We start from the raw sequence: 24,646 nt of genomic DNA, 5'->3' as shown, positions 1-24,646 counted from the left end.
TCCCTTTTTTCAGATTTTTGGGCGCAGCTCGAGCCAGTTTTTCTGCCTGATATGCCACCTCACTGCAACTGACCACAAAGAGTGGCCATGTGTGTGCTCTGCATGTTGTTGCATGCTTTTGCAGGGTGTTACATTAGTGTTAGCGAGCGTGTGTGTGTGTGTGAGTTGGGAGGCGTGTAAGTACATGCGCGAAAATACACCTGTTGCTCTGGCGCCGTCACAAATGCATGCAGCTACAAGTTAATCAGCGGCTATGCAAGAGGTGGTGCAAATGGCAAATGAGAGGATTAGTATACAGGTTTTTGCATTGGTGAAATCATTGCATGAAGTGAAATTGATTCGAATAAAAACGTTCAGAAAAGTGAGGGGTGGATGTTCAAATTATTTCGCATTGAGTTGTTGAAGCTGTGCTAATTTTATGACGCCCTTCACAATGACTGCTCGGGGTGGCAATTAAATTCGGTTATCGAAAATTGGGTTTATAAGAGTTTTCCTTGAGAGTAGGAATGGCCTTTTATGCAATTTTTCATGCAGAAGTTTGAATAGCTCTAAAAAACATTCATCAGCATTTACTTAAAAGTTTCCTACGGCAGAGAAAAATAGGACTGCTTGCCAGAAATACTAAGATAGATCTACACGGTGGTTCTATAACAGTTGTTAATTATTAACTGGACGGATATAAACAGTTAGGGAATCACGAAATAAGCAACAAAGGCTGGTATGCAGTTGCATAACGGCAGCCATGAGAATTTGTCCAACGGTGACCGTCTAATTTGATGTGAAACTAATACCTCTTCATATTTACATACAAACGCAAGCGTGGACGGCTATCTTGGGGACGACTGGTACTGATTGATTGATCAGATAACAGCAAATTTAGAGCCACGTCTGGTACAGCACTGATCATAATATTTTTTCCCCGGCCAAGTCAATCTTAAGACAGGCCCAAGCCAGACCTCAATTTGACTAGCTGCGGTGGTACGATACTCTCGCTTGTAGGCATGTCAAGCGTCGGCCGCCCATTGCACTTTCTAGAACATTCTACTTTGTGTAGAAGTTGAGAGAGTGGTCTGTTCTTAAGTTTACCTTAAGAGCCTGAGACTTAAATGTTCTATAACTGTATCCTTACAGATGATTGAACATTTTTCAACTGATATGCTTGCTTTGTTTTTGTTTAATTTTTTCAACGTGAAAAGTGAAACATCTTTTTAAGTAAATTAGTATCACAAAAAGACGACACACGATTTCTCTCAGCCAGCTAACATGGCGGATAAGAAAAAGAAGTAAAACTTCCTTCTACAAATTATTATATCCTGCCTAGAGTTGCTGTTAACGCTATAGCAACCCTTTTGTATTAAGTCTCAATAGGTTTTTGTTTTAAAAATAGCCAGGCATTTTTTTGCTTTTATTCTCAAAAATGTATATCTTTGTCGGTTTTGCCATTTAAACAACAAGACAATTGCGCAAAGAATATAAAATTGATGCAAAATTTGAAAGGACTTGTAAAGGAACTATAAAAAGTGGCACCTCGACGACAATATCTGTCGTGAATAATTTCTAGACGGTAGTTGTATTTTTGTCATCTTCGACATTTGTCAAGTAGACAGATGTACAATTTTACTCGATAGAATAACGCGATAAAACTATTGAAACCTACTATAAAAATGGTAAACTTTAAGAACAACATAACGTAAAAGTCGTGATTTTTTGGTGGAAATTATCATCCGAATGAGTAGACAATTAAAAAGTTGGATAAAAAATTCCAAGAAACTGGTTCTGTCGAGGATAGAAAAAGGACTGACAGACCAAAAACTGGACGTTGATAAGAATATTGCTGCTTTGGTCTAAGTGTTGCTAAACAACCTTCAGCATCGATAAGTCGACTTTTTGACTAATTAGACTTTCATGAACCGACTGTTTGACGGATTTCACTAGTAGATGTACTCGTGCAGGGCATTTAAATGATGCCATTTTTCACTTACTTATAATTGCTAAGAGTCGCATTTTAAACAAAAATGGTGAAAGTTGAAAGATTCTGAACTTTCATAAGTTTTATTTTAAAACAACATCTAGGCGCGTCCTTTGAAAAACCTTGTATTTGAATTGCATCACCGATACAGAATAAAAAAAATAAATAATTGGCGCGTACACTTCTGTTAGGTGTTTGGCCGAGCTCCTCCTCCTATTTGTGGTGTGCGTCTTGATGTTGTTCCACAAATGGAGGGACCTACAGTTTCAAGCCGACTCCGAACGGCAGATATTTTTATGAGGAGCTTTTTCATGGCAGAAATACACTCGGAGGTTTGCCATTGCCTGCCGAGGGGCGACCGCTATTAGAAAAATGTTTTTATTAATTTTGCTTTCACCGAGATTCGAACCAACGACCTCTCGGTGAATTCCGAATGGTAATCACGCACCAACCCATTCGGCTACGGCGGCCGCAGAATAGATCTTACAATATTTGATGGCTTAAATGAGGTGAACGTGAACAATCTTTTTCATCCTCCTAGAGAGTATAGCGAACAAAAATCCAGCGGCTTCGTTGGCTTGGTCATGTCGTCCGAATAGATACAACCACGCCGGCTCTGAAAGTATTCGATGCGGTACCAGCTGGTGTTAATAGAGGAACGCCTCCTCTGTGTTAGAAAGATCATGTGGAGAAGGACCTGGTCTTACTTGGTGTGTTAACACGAGAAAGAAACGACTGGCGCGCTTTGTTAAATTCGGCCAAAAGGTTTAAGCGGTCATCGCACAAAGTCAAGAAGAAGAAGGAAGCAGAGTGCTACCAAACATTATTCCATTTTAAAGCATTACCAACGAAATTGCTAACTAGAATATATTCCTAATTGAAATATCAAAGAAGACTTTAAAGGAGACATTTAAGCGATTTGCTTACAACCCATCTAATGGTGAAATATTGCCACCTGGTGTGAATGACTCCTCAGTGCATTGAACTTAGAAATTGACACCTCTAATTAGGCGTATAGATGAACCGAGCGTAGGCACCATTCATTCCAACTGTGCACCCAGTACGCCCAGAGAATTGTTGAATAACAAACTTCTCACATTAAAATGCGTTTAACGGTAACCAGAGTTACATTAAAAATGTCTAATGCGGTGGTTAAAAACCAATGTGTTAAAATGCCTAAGGATGATGAAATGTATGTATGTGTAAAGCGGCACCAAATAGCGGAATTACTTAAATACATATGCGCATATGTATGTATGTGTGTATCTATAAATGGCCATGGGCGAGCAAGCATTTGTTGTTGTTCACAGCTTGACGACATTTTCTACATTTGTCCCGCTGCCACGCACTGACCTTTTCCATGCTCCAGAAAATGGGTAGAGCCACACGTTATTGCCTTCTGAGTTACTGCCAAGAATAAGTAATATAAACAGTAACAAATAAAAAAATACTACATACATAACAATTTGCTGTCGCTTGGCCAATTCAAGTACTTACATACTTACTTAGGCACATTACTTGGACGTTAGCCGCTTTTCTAAGGAAAAGTTAAGCGCAAAAGTGTTTTTGTTTTTATATGAAACTCATAAACCCAATTCAATGTTGTTGCTGTTGTTGTTAACGTTTGTTGGTGGCACACAATGCATATACATATATACATACATATTTCATAATTTCCGCGTTTGGAAATATGTATGAGCACTTATGTGGTTGTTCTTGGGTCGACGGTGATGCCGGCGGCTTTCATTCGAATTTAGAAAAATTGTAACGCAACAACTTGGCCGGCTAGCGCTAAAACAAAAAAATAAATAAATAAATGAGAAAAAAAGCGTGGTAAGCGGTGTCGTTGTTGTTGGTGGTTTTGTTGTCAATGTCGCGCTAATTTGGCTTGCCATGCGCGTTTATTTCCTGGAAAATGGCGCGTTGCGCACTTTATGACCATAATACCTATGTTTGTACAGGCATAGTAGTGCGAACAGCAACAACAACAACAATAAAAACAACATTAGGGGGGAAATAGTAACGACTAAAGCGCGTGAAACAAGGGCAAAACGGCGAGAACGTAGCCAGCTTTACAAAACGGGCTAAATGCCGACGGACGACCACCAGGCATAGTTGTCGATTTGTGCTTCGGCGAGCTTACTGCTTCATGCCCCACGTTGTGGCAGCTAAAGTGCTAAAGTGTTGCGGCAAAAGCCACACAGCGCGCTGTCGTCAAAAGATTGCGTAATTATAATTATTATAGCAGACACATGCATTTGCTTGTATGTACGCGTCGCGACAAAACGATAGCACATCGACATTTTTACCAGTTATGGTTATTTTTCATTTTTACTTTTCTTTAAATATATATTTTTTGTTTTTTATGTTAATAATTTTTGTGTTAATAATTTTTGCTAACAAAAACTAAATAAACCCAATTGCTAAATGTTACACAAAAACCTAGAAAAATTCCCCACACTTTTCATCCAAATTCCAGGGGTTTAAAATAGAACTTCTAGAACTAAATTCTGGTATAACAAAGTGCAAAATTGCAGTTGCTAGAAAATCAAATACATTTTTTATTATACATATATATATATATATATTTAACTGGCGCGTACACCCTTTTTGGGTATTTAGCCGAGCACCTCCTCCTATTTGTGGTGTACGTCTTGATGTTGTTCCACAAATGGAGGGACCTACAGTTTCAAGCCGACTCCGAATGGTAGATATTTTTACGAGGAGCTTTTTCATGGCAGAAATACAATCGGAGATTTGCCATTGCCTGCCGAGGGGCGACCGCTATTAGAAAAAATGTGTTTCTTAATTTTGGTGTTTCACCCAGATTCGAACCGACGTTCTCTCTGTGAATTCCGAATGGTAATCACGTACGAACCCATTCGGCTACGGCGGCCGCATTTGATTTTTTATTACTTTATAAAGGGTGGTTAAATTTCAAGGGCCGATGTTGAATGTGAACCACACCTAAACGTCAAGTTTTTTTCTGCATTTCATTTCAATTTCTTCAACTCAGACTAACTCAATTTGAACCATGGAAAGATACATACATAATCGAGCAATGCGTTAAAGTTATTCAGACTTATTATGAAAACGGGCGTTCAAATCAAAATACATATCGCGCACTTTCGAAGAAAATCATCTTCAGTGATGAGACACATTTTCACCTCAGTGGATTCGTCAATAAGCAGAATTGCCGCATTTGGGCGAATGAAAATCCAAGAGTGATTGCCGAAAAACCAATGAACCCACAAAGAGTGGCTGTTTGGTGCGGTTTATGGGACGGCGGCATCATTGGGCCGCATTTTTTCCAAAATGAGGCCGGTCAGGCAGTAACTGTGAATAGTGTTCGCTATCGTGAGATTATAACGAACTTTTTATGGCCCTAATTGGAAGATATGGAAGTGGATGATATGTGGTTTCAACAGGGCGGTGTCACTTGTCACACAGCTAACGAAACAATGGCTCTTTTGCGCGAAAAATTTGATGGCCGAATAATCATGTGATATGACACCGTTGGACTTCTTTCTTTGGAGTTATTTGAAAGAAAAGGTATACGTCGAGAAGCCAGCAACAATTCAAGAGCTAAAGGATGAGATAATACGGCACATTAACGACATAGAACCTCAATTATGCCTGAGCGTCATCGAAAATTTGGACCGCGGCGGCCATTTCGCCAATATTTTATTTTGTACGTAGTTGAGCCATACCAATATTATCATAATAAAGATAAATGATAAAAATGTCCTAAAAAAATTGTATTTTATTCAAAATCAACACCGGCCCTTGAAACTTAACTACCCTTTATAATAAAAAATTTCGCGACATTTTTGAAGAAAATGTGCAATGCCGTCAAGAAAACAAAGCTTATAAAAAATTAAAACAAATTTTTAGCATCTATAAACTTGCACTTTATTATACTAAAATTGTATGTACTATAAAACTGCATACCTAGAATTTTTCTAGAAATTCTAGCTAAAACTATTGCAATGGGATGAAAAATTAGTGTTTTTATTTTTATTTTTATATACAGGTAAAGTTTGGGACTTGCATTTAAATGATTTTTGTTAGACTTCAAAGTCTAAATTAAGTATTCGATTTATTTTAATTTTTTTTTAGTTTAATTTTCATTACAAAAAATTAAGAAAACTAGTCAAAACTGCCAAATTGTTAATGTGATATCGTTTTGACGCAGGCTGTTCAAGTGTACATATTCGTATGTATACTCGTATGTGTGTTTATGCAAGTGTGAACAATTTTCGTTGCTAGCTGCTGCTGAAGCTTAAATTATTATGTTTTTTTTTGTGTTCTTGGTTAATGTTTTAATTACTAGTTGAAATTATTTTATATATGATTTTTTTTATATTTAGTTACAGTGTGGCTTTTTAAAGTTTTTCAGTTTTTTTTTTTTGTTCTTAGTTGTTTATTGTATTCGTTGTAATGCATAAAAACCAAAACAAACTTAAGTGACTTACGTGCAAACACATTTGCTATTGAAAATTATTTCGTCGAAATGTTCTTTTCTCGTTGTTCTTGTTATTGTTGCTAAATTGTCCCTTACTCTGGCAAAGTAAGAGAAAACTAAGCACGAGAAAAGGCAAAGCTTTTAACAAGCACGAGCAGAAGAAAAAAGTATAATTATGAGCAATTTGTTTAAAACAACTACAGGATAAACAAAAAAGGAGTAACACAAACAGACACACATGAAACATTTAAAAGACAAATGTTTAACTATTATATTAATTTATTGTAGCTCTAATTACTGTCTTTGGCTTAACAAGTTTCACAAAAATTTGCTGAATGGTTCTAGGAAGAGGATGCAATACGCAATAGAGCGCCTGGCATCATCACCTTATTGAGATAAACTTTTGCTGACCGAATCGTCTCAGGAGATAGCACTGCCAATCGGACATCAAGTCCATGTGATTTGACTACGTTGGCCTAGTTTGTTTAGTAAAAATGGATGAAACTTTTTTTATGCTGATAAATGTATTAGCAAATTATTTAAGCAAGAGCCTACCGCTTGGATGATAAAGGGTCTCTCAAAAGTGACGCCTAGATGTCAGTAGTGAATAATTCCCAGACGGTACTTTTTTTTATGACATCTTTGACATTTCACAAGTAGACAAATGTAGAATTTCACACCATAGAATAACGCATTGAAATAATTGAAACCTACTATAAAAATGGTAAACTTTAAGAACAACATAACGTAAAATTCGTGATTTTTTGGTGGAAATACTCGTCTCAATGAGCCGACAAGTAAAAGGTTGGTGAAATAAATTCAAGCAACTGGTTCTGTCGAGGACAGAAAAAGAACTGCCAAACCAAAACCTTGACGTTCTGTTGCGAATATTGCTACTTTGGTCAAGGGGTTGCTAAGCAACCTTCAAAATCAACATCTCGACGTACTCAGAAATACGGCTTTCATGAATCGACTTTTTTGCAGATTTTACTTATGAACAGACGGTAGACATTTAAATGATGTAATTTTCCGCATACATATAATTGTTAAGAGCCGGCATATTTCTTTGATACCCACGTGCTGAAGTTCATAGGATCTTGAGCACAAATCTGAGATTAAAATTGCAAAATTCAAAATGTCAGATCCGATATGAAAGACGGAAATTCTTAAATTGAATCCAATTTTTAATGTCAGGGGTTTCGGGAGACAAGAATCTGATATACATATTACATAGATCGAAATAGCAAATCCAATATGGCGTGCGTAAAATCATCCAATCTTAGCGAATGTCATTTGGAAGGGATTTTTGTTAACGCTAAGCACGAATCTAAACTTTAATGGCAAAGTTCAATGCTACAGATTCCATATGGTGGACAGTGGTTATGGATATAATATATAACCATTGTGGAAAAAAATCCTGTTCTCAAGTTATTAGAATCTCAAATTTCGAATTGAATTTTATATTTCAAAATTTCAAGAGGAGAAATCATACATAGTGGGCTGATACTATCGATTTTTTTGTCTCTTTGCATAATCAACAACTAACGAGAGAGCCGACACCGATGGTCAATTAAGTAGGAATGCGATATTTTGGCCAGTTTTAACTATCTTGTTTTGTTTTTATTTAAATTTTCTTTTAAATTTTGTTTTGTTTGGAAATATCGCCCATTCGCTAAATGAAGAAATTGCACTAGACCGGTGGGGGAATAGCAAAGTCGATGAGAATTGTGACGCTTTGGTAGGCTAGTCGTCGAAAATAACGTATTGATAAGATCGTGCAAGTCGTGGAGTTGCGCTGGTATATGAGTACTTTCTCTTTTGCCCAGGAACTGAAGATTAGACAGAATAACTTTTGGAACTATTTGGAATCATTTGCAAAAGATCGGTTTTAAGAAGAAGCTAGCTGTAGTTGTGATACACCCATCGAAAGAAAACAACCGTTTTGAAACAGAAAGAAGTCGACCTATTTTCGCGAGAGAAAGAAGGAGCGAGAGGAACTAAAAAGATCGGTAAAGGCAATGGTAAAATTATAGTGAGCCGCTCGAACAAATGGATTAACAGCCAAAACAGCTTTGCTGTGTGCTTGATGGAATTCGTAAGAAATCATCCATTACGAGTTGCTTCCATTGGACCGAAACACGTAAAATTCGAATTTTTGGGGAAGGTAGAAAAAAAAAAGTGGTTTTTGGATGTTTTTTAGTTCACATAGAAGATAATTACATCAAAACTAATAATCTTTTTTTTTTGTTTTCAGATGAAAATTGCAAGTTGTATCTTGTACAGAAGTTGGATACAGGCGCTCTGGGAATCTATTGATAACTCGGCTTACAATATATTGTTGGAGATTGTACACATTTTTTTTTTTAGTTCAAATATATATTAAACTATCCCCAAAACTTCATTTGGCTAATTGTTTTTTTTCTCATCCTACAACGCTTCGCGAAAACTACTCAATTTAGGACATCTAATTGGCCCGCCGGCCTTAATATTAAAATTTATAATTATATACACATTTCGGTTTTCATGCTTACTTTTGTTCAATGTAGCCATAAAGAAATGTTGATTGTCGAATCTATAAGAAGGAAAATGAAACCGCTCGCATAAAAATAATGCAGAGCGGACTACTGATCTGACTGAATCGGGCGATAGACCAGATGCTACCAGAGTAGGCTCATAGGAAGCATGTTTTGTTCCATCAAAACAATGCTAAAACACTCACATCTTGAGCGATGCGTTAAAGGTTGCGCAAGCTTAGATGAGAGGCTATGTAATTCGACTCCGAATACATAGCACTGGTAACACAATGAACCCTAGAGGTCTAAGTGAGGTATTTTTACAGATCAGCCAGCACTGCCTAACCTAACCTAGATGGGAGGCTCTATTCCATATAGTTCAGTCTTGGTGCCTAGCGATTATCGGCATTTCAAGCAATTACAAAACTCGCCGCAAGAAAAGTTTGTAGAAATGAATTGGTCAATTATTATCATTGGGAGTGAGAACTTCTTCGGTCGTAGAATTATGAAATTGCTTTCAAAATTAACAACACTTAACGCAAACAACTGCGTATCCTTGATTTAAGTCGCATAATCCCACCTATGTTAATTTCGTCGTAGAAAAAGTGCTCAGAAAATTTCACTTGAACGATGAAAAATAAATCGTAATTTGATTAATGATCTATTCGTTACAAATAATTTTTCTAAGTAAGCATTAATATAACTTTAAGTACAATATATAATTTTTTAAAAATACCTCTGCAACATTCTACAAGTCATCACTTCAATTCGTCGTCCTGTGTGTGTCTTAGAATGGTTAAAGGAACTGAATTCTTAAACAGAGAGATATGCAAATTTATGCTCAAAACGATGAGTATAAAGGTACAAGAAAGCAAAGGAATACATACAATTGAAATCAGGTAAAATAATCTCACGTAAGCATTTCCCTCTGAAATAGGAGAATACACCAACAATCTATGCGTTTGCATCAAACTCAACTTCTCAGCTGTATGGCATGCAGGGAAGGGTTGTACTCGTGGTGGGCTTATTCACACACACACCAAATAGTCCAATAAACTACAATATGCCTTGCAAAATAAATGCACACACATATAAGCATAAGCGCACACACATGTACAGGTACGAGTATATGCATACTAGCAAGCGCAGAATCAATTTCATTAAGCTGGGATTATGTTGCTGCATTGCACTTAAGTCAGCGACGACTGGCAACGGCAAATAACGGCTATAACAACAGCAATAATGTGCGCAATGTTGCAATAATAAAATTACATTTTTTTTGTGTTATCACCGTTGTTTTCAGTCATTTATATGCAATCGATACTTTGGCCTTTTGTTTTTGCCTCGCTTACTCGCCGTATACAAGTAAATGTTTGTTGTTGCATTTGTTGCGACTATGCGCGCACGCGGACGCTCATATTCAAAATTCAATTAAAAATTGAACAGCTTTTGTGCGCACAATAGCTACAACAACTACCATAATAACAAAGATTAGGTGTGCCTATTGCAACTTTGCAATTTCTTTGATGCAAATCACTGAGTTTTACATGATGCAGGAACACACGGACACAGACGAAGTGGACGAAGCGACAAATGGTGCCAGCGTATGATTGTGTGACGGTAAAGTACCTAATATTTTACAAACTTTATGCCATATGCAGCAACTAACATACCTATATACAGTATTTAAGCGGAGTGGCATGGCAGTGGTGTAGTTCATACATATAAGGATATGAAGGAGGGGGTTGGACAATCTGAATATAATTCGATGTGAATGCTGTTCAAAATAGTCTTAAAGCAGCTAAGATTCACACAATTTAATTTTTTTATTAGGGAAGATGATTAAAGAAATTCAAAGTACATATATATATAAGCCTCAATAAACATTTCCCTTGAAGCCCAAGTTCAACTTTCGAAAGAGGGCATATATTCGAATATATGTTTCGAGCATGTATCGGCTACTGTGCACTACGACCAAAGATAAATTGTGCAAAGCCAGCTGAGGTGTTCCATATTTCAAGGTTTTTTTTTTTTAATTTTTAAGACATTCTGGGTTTTGTTGTTCCATAATCCTATTCCAAGCCATTTTCTGTCTATACCAGGACATTTACAAATACAGTAGGTTCTGTTTTTATGTTTATGAAATAGTGCGGTTTTTTTTTTAATTAAAAAATGCATGTCGACCTATCGGGAATTGTACATATAAACAAGATTCTAAACCAGCTAAGCAAAAACTTATCACAGATTACATCAGAAATGCTAACCCTACAAGTATGGAACCGCCTGCATAACTATCTAGATCAGACGTGTACATTTCCTCAAGTGACGGAAGTGATTTTACGCCAAATCCTAAACGAATGCGCAACATGTGGGTATTGTCTGCTTCTATTTCTGACGTAAATTTATTTTTCGATTCTGACGTTTCTTAAATAAAGATATAATTAAAAAAAAAAAACAATATTTTGTTTATGCGATTTTATTTGATTATTTCAGATTCATGCGGTCTATGGAACGTATCTATAGTTATAATATGGGACTAGTGCCCTTTTTTATGCGATTTTATTACATTATTCCAGATTTATGCGGTTCTTAGCACTTTTGAAACGTATCTATAGTTTTACTATAGAACTGGTAGCTTTTTTTATGCTGTTTTTTTTCATCCTGTTTCTTGCGGAACGTATATACCGCATAAAAACAGAATCTACTGTAAAGTGTTCTAAATTTTCAGTGTCCATTTCATAGAATCTGCAGATGATAGTCTCAGAAAGGCCAGAAATAACCAGTAAAAAAGTTTTAAGTCTACTCTGCTGAGTGAAAATAGCTTATTACAAATTCCTTTGTCCGGCATTGGGAATTGTTTCGCTTTTCGCTGACCGATAGAATTTCGCCAGTATTCAACGAATTTCATCTCCTCTCACTGCCTGAAAAATTCGCTAGCCATTCGTGTGGCCCTTTGTAAATTTACAGAAAGGTTCAGGACCAATTAGAGTCATGTTCGCCCCGTTTTTAGCTAGCCCGTAGATGATCCGCTATTTTATTTCTCTCATATCGCCCACGCACAGGAACCCAACTTAATAATACTGTGTTGAAGTTCTCTAACATGTTGAGAAGGTTCAGGCGTTCATATACCGTTTTTGAGGAGATTATAGTTGGTAGAAACACTTTCTAAGCCACCTGCCTATTTAAGGGGTTACATGGGTTTCGTTCATTCAAAAAATCGATTTATTTGTTTTTTTTTTATTAATTTCTACAACTTCTCTGGAATATTATCCAAAATCGATTCGAATAATAAGTTCGGAGATACAGCCTCTAGAATGTGTGCGCTCCCAGCCACTTTTATTGTTACTCAAAATCGGTTGTCAAATGTTCTCGAAAACTACTCGACCGATTTTGATGAAATTTTACACAGGGGTTTGAAATACAATTTACTCGTGCTTGAACGAAGGATTTTGTTTTTTTTTTCAATTACAACTATTTAAAAAAAAAACAAAATGTCAAGCAAATTTGACCGAAATTTTCATTTTTTTGCAAAAATGTCTGCCAAAATTCCAATTTTTACTTTTTTTTTCTTTCCTTCGTTCAAGCACGAGTTTATGGTCTTAGCTAAAGCACTTATTTTTATTTTTTCATTTTTGATGAGCCTGTTAGGAGTTATGCTGACAACGCGGACGCACCTTTTTTTCGAGGGGTCACCGAAAACGACGTCACGATGGAGGAGTTTTAATTTTTTTTTTTTTTTGAAAATTTTAGAAATTATTCTTTAAATATGTATCTATAAGACAGAAAAAAGTTTAAATTAAATAAATAATTTTTTACATAGAAAAAAAAAAATATTGAAAATAGGCCTTTTTTACCCGACGAAACCCATGTAACCCCTTAAAAGTATGTAAATGTGGACTCCTATCATTTTTCTACAGATACATTTTCTACGGGAGGCTTTATACTATTCTTTAGTACATATATTAATATCTAGGCATTGATGCAGACAAACCTGGATAAACGGAAGCGGGATATAAAAAGAGGTAATTAAAAGATCCTTGAATGCATCAGTTGTTTTTCAACAGCATTGGAACTATCGACATCGATAACTTCGATTTGATAGTTGAGAATGGCAAACTGTGTTCACATTTCTGTTCAAGTCATCATGAACCATTTAACGCCAGAACAACGCTTCAAAATTGTGAAAATTTACATTGAAAAAAATAAATATGTTCGCGAAATTCATAGAGAACTGACGGCATCATCGGTACTTATTGCTTTCGAAATGAGGACGGAGCTGCCATTCCAACAAAACGGCGCAACTGGCTATATAGCGCGGTTAACAATCGATTTATTGGACTTGTCGAATGTAGCTTGTAACTAGACGGACATACGCTGAATATCGTATTCAAAAAATAAATGCCTTGAAATTATAAACCAGATTATAAGGAAGAAAAAAATGAATTACAAAAATATTTCTGTTTTGTATTATCATTTTAAGTTCTCAAGCTCTTAAAAGAATACTGGATATTTATGCGCAAATTATCAGGTTTAAAGTGAGCTGAGGGTCGGTTGTTTAAAGGGAAAGTCAGCAGGCAATGAAAAAAGGATGTAGTAAGGTTATCACATACCCGAACATGCCACGATATACCATATTATATTACATATTTGTGATTTTCGTGCTATTTACAGATATTCACAATCAATGCAGCTGCAGTTGTGTTTCGTGGGGCATACTCATTCCAGTAATCAGTGAGCGTTATTAATTAATTATTTCAGAAACCAGTTAAGAATTGTAGACATGTGTGTTAGATGAATGGAAAAAAAGGAAGTCACTTTTGCACTGCACTCTTTTGAAAAAAAAAAAAAAAATCAATATCTTCACCAAAAGTTCGTGGACGGGAAATAATAAGCTTGGCCGCCATCGCCAGTGCAATTGGGGATGCGTGACTACCATTCAGTAGCGTCCAAGTGCGAGACTCATTGTAGGCATGGAACACTAAATGAGGGAAATGGATTTTTCTAACCTTCCCAACTATTTTTATACCACATTGTGAGACACATTCACATTCGCCCTACTCGATTTCTTACAATATTTGTGTTTTTGGGGGGCTTGAATTTTTGAGATATTACAAATTTTTTAAGGGGTAACAGACATTATGAAGTGTGTAAAGCAGCAAAATACATATGTTTTTTTTACCCACAGCATTGGCTTTTGTTTCATCACGTCTTTTTATTTATTATTTTGAATTTTTTTAAACTTTTTAGTCTTTAATACATCAACTGGTTGGAAATTGCAAAATTCAAAATTAATTTTTATACATGGACACCAATTTTATAATATTATATGAACATTAATTATATGTATGTTTAAGTATATATGGATACACAAGTAGGTATATGCAAGAAACTCGCCACAACACATCTACATGCGAAATATTTAGTAAGTAAAAAACCTCTCTAAGCGAAAGAAATCAATCCAACCCCTCCAGTTGTCACATATCCAGTGTTGACTGCATACCAACAAGTATGCAATCACATTTGTAATATCTTGTAAAAGTCTATTGCTTAATTCTATTATAATATGGCTTTAAGTACGAGGACCGCTGACTTGATTTTAGAAACATTTCATGCAAGGAATCAGGCATCGTTTATCGTATTTTAAAAACTACTTCGCAAATCTTAGCAAAACTTGGTGGTCACATTTATTCTTGAAAATATATGTCAAATTTATATAAAAATAAAACCAAGCTTTGATCACACCCATAATGAGCCATTACACAAGCCAGTAGATTGGTCACACAACAACCATCTCTTTGAACCGGCTTCACTTGAGTTTTCGAAGCTCTGTTACTTTACCACGTTTAGGACATTAAATTTCATATGAATATTTGCATGCACATCAAATATATTCTATTAATCCTCCTCCCCTAATTTATTCTCAAACTACGCTCCTGCCATTGGCATGCCGTTTCGGTTATTATGACACAGAGTGGCCTAATAGGATTAGTATCGTTTAAGTTGACAAGTGAAAAGTTGCAAATGACACTGATGAGGCAGGCAGGCAAAAGAACAAATATAAAGAAAACTTAAAAAGCGTGCAAATATGTATGTACACATGTGTGTATGTATGTATGTAGAGCTTGTGCAAATCCACATATAGTAAATAAAAAGAGAGGAAGAGTTCAAAAAAATTGAAGAGAAAAAAATTATCGAAAATCAAAATCGACAACTAAAAATTATGCAAGAATTGAAAATATTTATTGCTTTGATAGATTTCGGAAGGTTGACAACGCAGCATATGCGCGTCATTAGAGAAATGCATATAAAAAATATCAAAAAAAAATTATTTTGCTATAAATGAACAGCTCAAAAAGGTTTCGTTATTTAAGGGTTGCTTTTTTTTATAAAAAATTCACTTGGTGACCACAGAATTGCTTTATGATGCCTTAAGCCATCTACGTTCGTTTGCGATTCTAATCAACTCGTCCAACGAAATTTTATCTAAACTCTCCACGTGCTCGCAGAAATGATCCCCCATAAGATGAACTCTATCCACCAATTCTTCATCTCTACAACTGCTAGCAAAATCGTTCTGTTGCACTGCGAAACTCGCTGCCGCCATATGGCTTATAGTCTGGTGTCTGTTGGTGTTCACAAGGGAGGCCGTAAGTTCAGCCGCGTGAGAGCTGCAACAAGCTCATTGTTCTTTGTTAATCGAACGACGACTAAAATGAATGCGACAAATGTTCATAATAATTCCAGTCTACCTGTATTTAATCAGAATTAAAAAAAAAAAAAAAATTCAGAATAACGTGGAAGTTTAAGGGACTTGAAATTCTTAGTGATTTTTGATTAAAAAAATAGTCGTACATTCGTTATATGGAGCAAATGCGCAGCACCGTCAGGGGTATTGCTGTTTTTTTTTCAATTCTGATTAAAATGTTTGAAATTTTGATGAAAATTTGTCGAGTTCTTAAAAATTTTCTACAAAGAGTGGAACTTAGATGTATATGATATTTATTGTAGAATAAACGATATTCTTGTAAAAACTTAATAAAAATTAAAAAAGAAAAAATGTAATCAAAGCTGGTGAAAATGTTGTGCTATTATATTTTTTTCGCGCGCTGCACAGTGCGGCCGATTCCCGAAAAGCTGGCCTAAACTCAAAAAATTAAGTAATTGATTCAAAATTTCTTACTCGGGGGTTGTCGGGGTCGCTGATTACGAATTTGATCTTAAAATTTTGAAAATCCACCCCCTTCCACCCCTATTGGCCACCACCTCACGTGAAATAGCGTATATTCAAGAACATAATCAAGATGCAGTAAATTTATATGTTTTCGGGGTCGCAAGGTAGCAAGTGGTAGCAGCTGAATCTTGTTTTATTCAATAACGATTACTTTTTTGAGTAACCTTTAATAGGTTTCAAAGCAGCATATGACGGCGTTGTATTACTATACAGTTTGAAAACTCAAATTTTATAAAAAAAATTGCAAAAAATGTATCTACGTATTGCTGCAGCTAAAAATTTTGTGTCGAGGTATTGATATGTACTAAAGATTTCTCGTATTTTACTAACCTTCCGAAGATGATTCCATTTGGTTTTGTTCAGTTTACTCCATTACAAAATCTTTCAAACGTGTACAACTTTCACTATTCATCGACAGTAATACGATGCTCAAACGAAGGCCACGTTGCGACTGAAAATACAGAGGATACTTAGGGTACAGGACGTTGCTATGAACGGTTTTCACTACTCAAGGCATTACTGTAGCCAACCCAAAGACAAAAAAACTCTATCTAGAAACTTTTTTTTCGACTTTTGGCCAGCTTTTTGAGAATCGGCCGCACTGTGCGCTGTATGTACTTACATACACACTGATCACAAGTAGGAGTAGAATATACTTTCATTCGTCAAGCGCGCAGGTGCACTTCATAGCAGAGCTACGAGGACAAATGTTTCAAAATATGTAAATTTTATTGAGCATGGAAATCAAAGTATTTAATTCCATTTCCGCTCCTTCAGGTTTAAATATTTATTTCATTGTATAATCTTAATTCAATTCTGCTTTGATTAAAAAAAAAATAATAAAAATTAATTCTAAAGCTAATACGCACCCTACTGCAACATAGTAAAGGTAAAGATTATTAATTATAATCTCATTTTCATGACTACATACAAGTATCACTTATGGTACTCATATTTACATATATAATTAATAAATAATTTAGTTAACATACATTTAAACTCATGGAAAGCTGGGCGGTGGGAGATGCCACATCCAATCCATAAACAAAAGCAATTGACAGCAAAATAATAAATTCTTTATTTAACTGCAATCAATCGGCAATAGAAACAACAACAAAACGCAATAACAATTACAATAAAAATTGACAACAACTAACTATAACGAGTGCAATAAAAACAAATTGTGATTGTAAGCAAATTATTGCAGCGGCAATTGACCAGCTGCTGCACACCGAAAGGAGTGTGACCAGGCATGTAGCAAGAGAAGGGTGTAGAGGGTGAATATTGAGGGAATATATTGCATATAAGTACATAAGCACGTATCCACGTGTGTATGTATGTGTAAAAAGTGGCAAATGGGCGCGCACAAGCAAGCTAAATACTCATTTGTAGTGCCAGCCCCGAGGGTGCTGCAAACTCTGGGTTATTGTTAGGTGCTGCTGAGGCCAAGGTGTGGCCACATTGAAGTCCAATGAAAATCAGTTCAGGCATTTGACAACATTAACATTGGCATTGTTTCTGCTGTTGTTATTGTTGTTGCTCTCGATGATGATGGTGGTATCATTGTTACCGTCGGTTGTTGTGGGTTTTTTGTTGCTGCTGCTGCTGCGGCGCGTCAAGTGTTAATGGAAACACGATCTAATCGCTAATTCACGCACCTACATATCCAAACACACACACACACGGCAGCTTACAGGCAAACATACATACATATATATGTACATACACGTATGTATGGTCGAGAGTTTATGAGATGTGGTGAAAGATCTGGGCGCACATGTGCGGCGTACACACCTGCGCACGTGCAAGCAATCAACCTCTTTTCATATTTTTATATATAAGTGCAAATGTATATACTTAGGAAGCTATGTACAAAATATATGAGGTTTTTATTATTTACACAAATATACAATAACTATGTGTATGTAGTTGTATATAGGAGGTGCATTTGTAGGCTCGTTCAGTTTTTTGTTCTACTTTCGTATTTTTTAATTTTAATTTCTTACTGCCTTAAGGATTTCACGAGTTATTGGTTATCATACTTCTGAGTTTTCTGCGATTATCACAATTTAAAAATTAGCGTAACAAGGAATTTCACTAGAAATGTTGAGAAAGACCAATGGTAAATCGTGCATGTTAAAAACACAGGCATAGATATGAAAAATATACAAGTTTCTAAGAGAGCCGAGAAGTGGTAATTGATTTGCTTTGTTCTGATGGGGCGTCTACGAATGGGGAAAATCTGTTTAATCAAAAGGCTAGTTCTCGAAAATCGTGGTATGAATCTAAGAGAATTTGCTCCAGAGGTCAATATATTTCTTAAGTTCATTCATAAGACTATGACTGATATTTCGGGAGCGAAACGCGTCGGAGCATAACTGGTAAAAAAAGAGCTTAATTTTCTTTAAAAAACCGCACCAAGAAGCAGGTACGAGGTTGGTTTGAAAAGTTTATTTCAGAGAGATTTCACTACTGATGCATATCGAGGTTATGTTTAGTTAGTAGCATTTCTTGAAAGAACATACACCAAGTTTCACCCCGATCAGTCCTTTTTTTGTGTTTGGCATTCGTTTGAATCGAAGAAATCAATTGATTTTCTTTTTCCATCACGACAACGCACCAGCTCACGCTTTTTTGGTTGTAGTCGCAAAATTAATGCAAATATGGTTTCAACTCGTTTCACATTTTCCTATTCTCCAGACTTGGCTCTTTTGGACTACAATTTGTTCCCCAATTTGAAGAAATGCCTGGCGGGAAAAAGATTTGATTCAAACGAGGAGTTGATTGTAGAAACGAATGGCTATTTTCCATATGAAGACAAGACATATCATTCGCAAAGGACCAACAAACTAGAACAGCGTTGAACGATATGTATAAACTTAAAAGGGGACTATGTCGAGAAATAAAAAAAGGAGGTTTACCCCAAACAATTAAGTAAACGCATCATGAGCGCATCATAAGCGATGACACATGGGCTTACCAGTACGCAATTATGCAATTATGCCAGCAATCTTCGGAATGCCACCTTGTTTGAATCAATTGCGGATATTCGCAGAATAAGTTGAAGGTCATACCTCTATTAGCCTACAATCATTGTATAGAAGATTGGGTGAAGCGCTGGAATAGTTGTATTGCTCTAGATGGAAGGGTGCTATGAAGATGGACAAATTAATTTTGATGAGTAATCTAAACTTTTGTGTTTTTCCTAACAATTCCGGCTACTTTATCAATTCTTTATAAATTGATCAATCATTATTCGCTCAAACGTATTTCGCTTGCTTCAAAGCGTTGCCCCTCTAAGAAAATACAATTTTTTTTCCACCTTCGTTCCGTATTCTGCAGCTCCGTGAACCTACTCGTAATTGATCGTAAAGCGCTGAACGTGTAACTTTTAATTGATATGAATTAATATATGTATATTTAGTGTATGAACCAAATCGGACCACATAACGGGTGATTTTTTAGCTATTATGTTTTTAAACAGTTGGTTTAAACAGCTGACGCACGTTTCGTGTTTTGCTTGCAAATCGTTGTATTTTATTATAAAAATGCGTGTTCTGTTAAGAAAGTTTATCGCGCGCTTCTTCCATTTTATGGTCAGTTTAATCAACCCACTGAAGCGGCTATTCGAGCTATTGTGACTAAATTTAGAACCAAATTTACATTATTGGACATCGAACCACCAGCACGCTTACGTAGAGTGCGAACTGAAGAAAATATCGCAGCCGTATCGGCCAGTGTTAATGATGACCATCAATTATCGATTCTTCGCCGTTCGCAGCAATTGGGCCTCTGTTACTCAACAACGTAGAAAATTTAGCGAACGGATTTAGGTGTGAAGCCTTTCAAAATACAGCTGGTGCAGGAATTGTACCCGAACGACCTACCGCAACGCAGAATTTTTGGTGAATGGGCTCTTGGAAAGTTGGCCGAAGATCCACTTTTTTATCGAAAAATTGTGTTCAGCGACGAAGCTTTTTTTTTGGACCAATGGGTACGTAAATAAGCAGAATTGTCAATTGTGGAGTAAAGATCAGCCAGAAGAATTGCAGGGGCTACCAATGTATCCAGAAAAGGTCACAGTTTGATGCGGTTTATGAGCTGGAGGTGTCACTGGGCCGTACTTCTTCAAAGATGCTGCGAATCATAACGTAACTGTGAATGGTGAGCGCTACCGTGAAATGATATCCAACTTTTTTTTGCCCAAAATGCAAGAGCTTGACTTGCATGACATGTGGTTTCAGCAAGACGGTGCAACAAGCCACACAGCACGCGTAACAATGGAGTTGTTGAGAGGCGAGTTCGGTGAATATTTTATTTCACGTTTGGGACCTGTCAATTGGTAAGAACAAAATTTTTTGGTAAATGCACCTTTATATGGATTTTCCAAATAATCTATAACAACTTGAGACCAAACTTAAAATATACTATTGTATACAAAAAGCCAAGTGTGACTATTAGGTTCAAAACGTTAGACAGTCCAATATTCTACAGATTTTCCTTTTAATAACTACTACATCATCCGCACTTTATCTGTAAATATCGGAGCTTGGCAGTTTCACGTTTAAGGTCACTGGGTCCTCCTTTCTTCGACAGCAGGGCAGTGCCCAAACTTAAATCCCGTCAATCTTCGCTATTGCATCCGCAGCTCATTAAAACGGCGCTGGTGCTTCAAACATTTCACCTACCTACTTACCTACATATTTGGCACCACTGGCTTTGTTTGGCTGCTGCCCAAAGCTATTAATTTCGATTTTCTTCGCTAACACTAGTTTACAGCCAAAAAACAGGAACTAGGCCGTTCCCGTACAAAATCTATCGCTTAATCCGAAAATTTACATATGTACGTAATTGCATATATTTGTTACAATAGAAATCGAAAATTTGCATACTTCGAGAAAAAAATTTTTTTTTTTTTTTAATTTTAGCGTTTCTACTTATTTCTCCCTTAGTGATTTAAAGCAAATATAAGAATATTAGAAAACATAGAACTCGTGGAAACTGATTTATTGTTTTTAAAAGTGCTTATCGGTACATATAAATAACTTTATTATTTTTTCGAAATTTTAAAATAACGCGTGCGACATGCAGATTTGCTAGCTTTCTACTGATCCCTGAAATTTTTCCTTTTATGACTACTTGCGCCACAGTGAAGCCGTCGACCGCAAAGGGTTAACCTATAATCATTATTCGGCGATATCCTGAAAACTATTGTAGATGGCAGAAAACAAAATCATGTGGATTTTTAGATTTTACAGAGGAATTGTATGGTCTGGTTCTCGGGTAAAAAATAATTAATTATTTGTAAGCCAGTGTAAACGTTCGCCTAAAAAGTCACTTTAATTGTATTCTGTCTACGATTGATAAATACTCAAGTTTTGTATTTCTTATTAATTTATATTTTCTTTATTATTGCGCGTTGTAAGGAAATCGGATACTCGGCTCGGACAGCGACCCAACTCAGGGTTGCAGCTGGTGACACCAGCGGCAAAGTTAAATTTAATTTTACTATTTATTAAATATAATTTTACGCGATGATGATTGCTTTTTATTTTTTTTTATATTCGTATATTGCTGTTGTTGTTGCTGCTGCTGCTGCTGCTGCTGAAAACGCCTTTGGCTAGTGTTGTTCGTCCACATAAAATTATATGTATTCTTATGTTAATCACATGCACACGCCCTTGCGGTGACAACCATGATAATAAAGGCAACAAACTATCTTACAACAAAAGCAACAGCAAAATAGCCAAAGCTTTGTAATACCGAAAACAATAATAAAACATTTGAGTTTTTAATCGACTTCACTTTTCGAGTGGTCTCGATACTTTTAATGACCTCAATAAATTGTCACCAATATAAGAGTTCGTACGTGTATGTGTAGATATATATACATATATGTGTATGGACATACATATCTGCATGTGTGTGCATGGTGTGATTTGCTTTTAATATTTCGCGTGTAGCCTTTGGTCTATTATTTCTCCACTTCTTGCATGGTGACATTGTTTGTGCCTATTTAAACTTACGTTTTCAAAGCCTTGCTCGTTTAATTTACAAACATCCGATTCCGCATTCTCTCTCCATGGCCTAAGTTTATTACATAGGTATCTAATTTTAATTTTAAAATAATCGATCAATCAAATTTGGTTCAATATTGGAATTATTTCATTCCTTTGTTTAGACTTTCCAATTTCGATTAGCTCTGAATGTTCTTTATGAATGAAAGAATTGTGGTGTGAAAGAAATGGAAAAAGTTTAAGAATTAAACAATTTTAATGTGGTTATTCATACAAGGTGGCACACAATTAGTCATCCTAATCAATTAATTTTCGCAAATGTCGTCATACGTCAATAACATTTGACACTTGTGAACTAGACAGCTGCAGTATACAAACATACAAGTAATTGAGCGCATAAATGGCAAAATAAGTCATCACTTAAATATTTTTAAATTGAGTATTCTACAAAAACAGTATTCTACAAAAAAACAGTACGACTTGCAGCACTGGCAACGGGGGCCTCTGGCTGTAATGTTTTTTACTTAGTAAAAAAGTTATTCAAAAACAAAATTGGGTGCTTATTTTCACGCCACCTTGTACAAATTTTTGAGAGTTACAAAATGCTAGTGCATTACTATTCTCCCAAATCTTCCTTTTTTGTAAAATTCCATTTAAATTAATTTTTTTTTTAAATTTTTTGAAATTTTTTATAAGGTTTGTTTTATATGGTTATGGTTAGAGAATGCACAATATTTAAAAAAAAATTAAAATTGTAAGTCGAAAAACACTGTAAATATTGAAAGCAAAAATATTATTTACTCATTTATACTCGCCACTTTATGTAAAATGAAGCAATAGAGGCGACTCCCTTTAGAAAAAAAGTCAAGTGATCCCAAAATTCGTTCATTTTTATATACTTCATAAATACTGATACATATATGTCTACCCAACCATTTTTCGTTAGCTTTACCCATTCACATCCATTATATTTTAATTTGCCACCTACATCCCGCACTGCACCGCCAAGGACATAACGAACATAAATTAAGAGAAATTAAAACTAAATTTGAAATCTCGTAAAAAAATTAAGAGCACATTAAAAATGCAATTAAAAATTTATGCAGCAGTGCACACAAAATGATTGAATATCTGTCCAGTTTAATCACCAAACGCATACAGTGGACAGAACGTCAAGTCGAACGCACTGCGCATGCTCGAAATACCCGCATAGAGCACTACCAAAAATTGCATGCCTTCGCACACATGCATGAATATAGCTTTTTTTTCGCCATACGCTAATAAACCCGCACAAATAATTTGCATAAACAAGTCAAAAATATAAATCTTAAAATTAAGCAAAAATTAAAGTAAGCAAAAAACATTTGTATATACATACGTATACATGTATATGTACGAGTATATGTATGCATGTGAATATTTCAATCGCGATACTGTCGACTAGCGCGCGTAGCGCATTTTAGAAGCGTGCAAGCGACAAGCGCACAAGCGTTCACCAGCAAGTGCAGAGCGGTGCGGCTCGCCGTCTCACTCAAGGCAAAAGTTCAGCGAACGCGAATGTGAACGCCAGCACTGCGTTGCGTTGCGTTGAGTTGTGAAGATTTTTTAGAGCGCTACCTGATTAGCTCACTTTTAATGCTTCTTCGCGCACTTCACTGACTGCCTTCAATCAGAAGCTAGAGTTGGAAAAAGAAAAACAACACCAACATATTGCACTCGCATTTGATACCTACCTCCAATGCAATTCGGCTGCCGAATCTGTTGGTTCATCTTTCGCATCGGTCAGCTTGTAGTATTCGTAGACGTAGGAAGTACCCCCATTGGGGGTATGCAATTGGTGTACCTGATGGGCTGTACCCAAAGCACCCAGATTCACCGCTGTACCAGCTGATTCTATGCTTAACTGTTGTTGCGCATGCGTCTGCTGTTGCAAGTGTGTCTGATGGTAATGTGTGCCATCATTATGTGACTGTTGATCATGCTGCTGCTGGTGGTGATGGTGTTGGTGTTGTTGCTGTTGTTGTTGATGGTGGTGATGATGCTGTGTATGATGTGGATGTGTGGCAGCATCGTTTGGGGACAGACTGAGCAATGCTTGCGGTGTGGCGGCCGATACAACGGCAGTCAAATGTGTCGGCTGTGGATCGAAGTAGCGTGTGGCGTTACTCAGTTGATAATCACCATTATGTTGTTGTATGATCACTTGTGTCGTGGGATCGTTGGGACTGCTACAACCTCCAGCAACACCACCACCGCTGCCGCCACTGCCGCCACCATTACCATTGGTGATGGCAGATGTGAGTGATATGGGTAGTGTGTCTTGTTGTTGTTGCTGGTGTTGTGAATGCGTCGGCGGCGGTGGCAATGGCGGTGGTGACGAAGTCATCGATTCGATGCTGGTCAGCACTGTGCGGCGCCTAATTGGAGAGCGGTTTGATAATAGTCCAATTC

General features: G+C 36.4%; 1 protein-coding gene across 2 annotated transcripts in view; it reads right to left on the bottom strand.

Annotated features, from left to right (window-relative positions):
- Window positions 1-24,646, bottom strand: part of LOC128866001 (protein grainyhead-like) — a 246,932-nt gene that overhangs the window by 149,990 nt on the left and 72,296 nt on the right. For both annotated transcript variants that reach the window (XM_054106453.1, XM_054106454.1), the window contains exon 2: window positions 23,929-24,612. In XM_054106453.1, coding sequence (XP_053962428.1) covers window positions 23,929-24,612 — 684 coding nt within the window. The remainder of the gene's footprint in view (window positions 1-23,928; window positions 24,613-24,646) is intronic.

This window comes from Anastrepha ludens, chromosome 6, assembly GCF_028408465.1.
Source record: "Anastrepha ludens isolate Willacy chromosome 6, idAnaLude1.1, whole genome shotgun sequence".
NCBI lineage: Eukaryota > Metazoa > Arthropoda > Insecta > Diptera > Tephritidae > Anastrepha > Anastrepha ludens.
The sequence above is the reverse complement of the archived record's forward strand: the minus strand, read 5'-3'. Positions and strand labels throughout refer to the sequence as shown.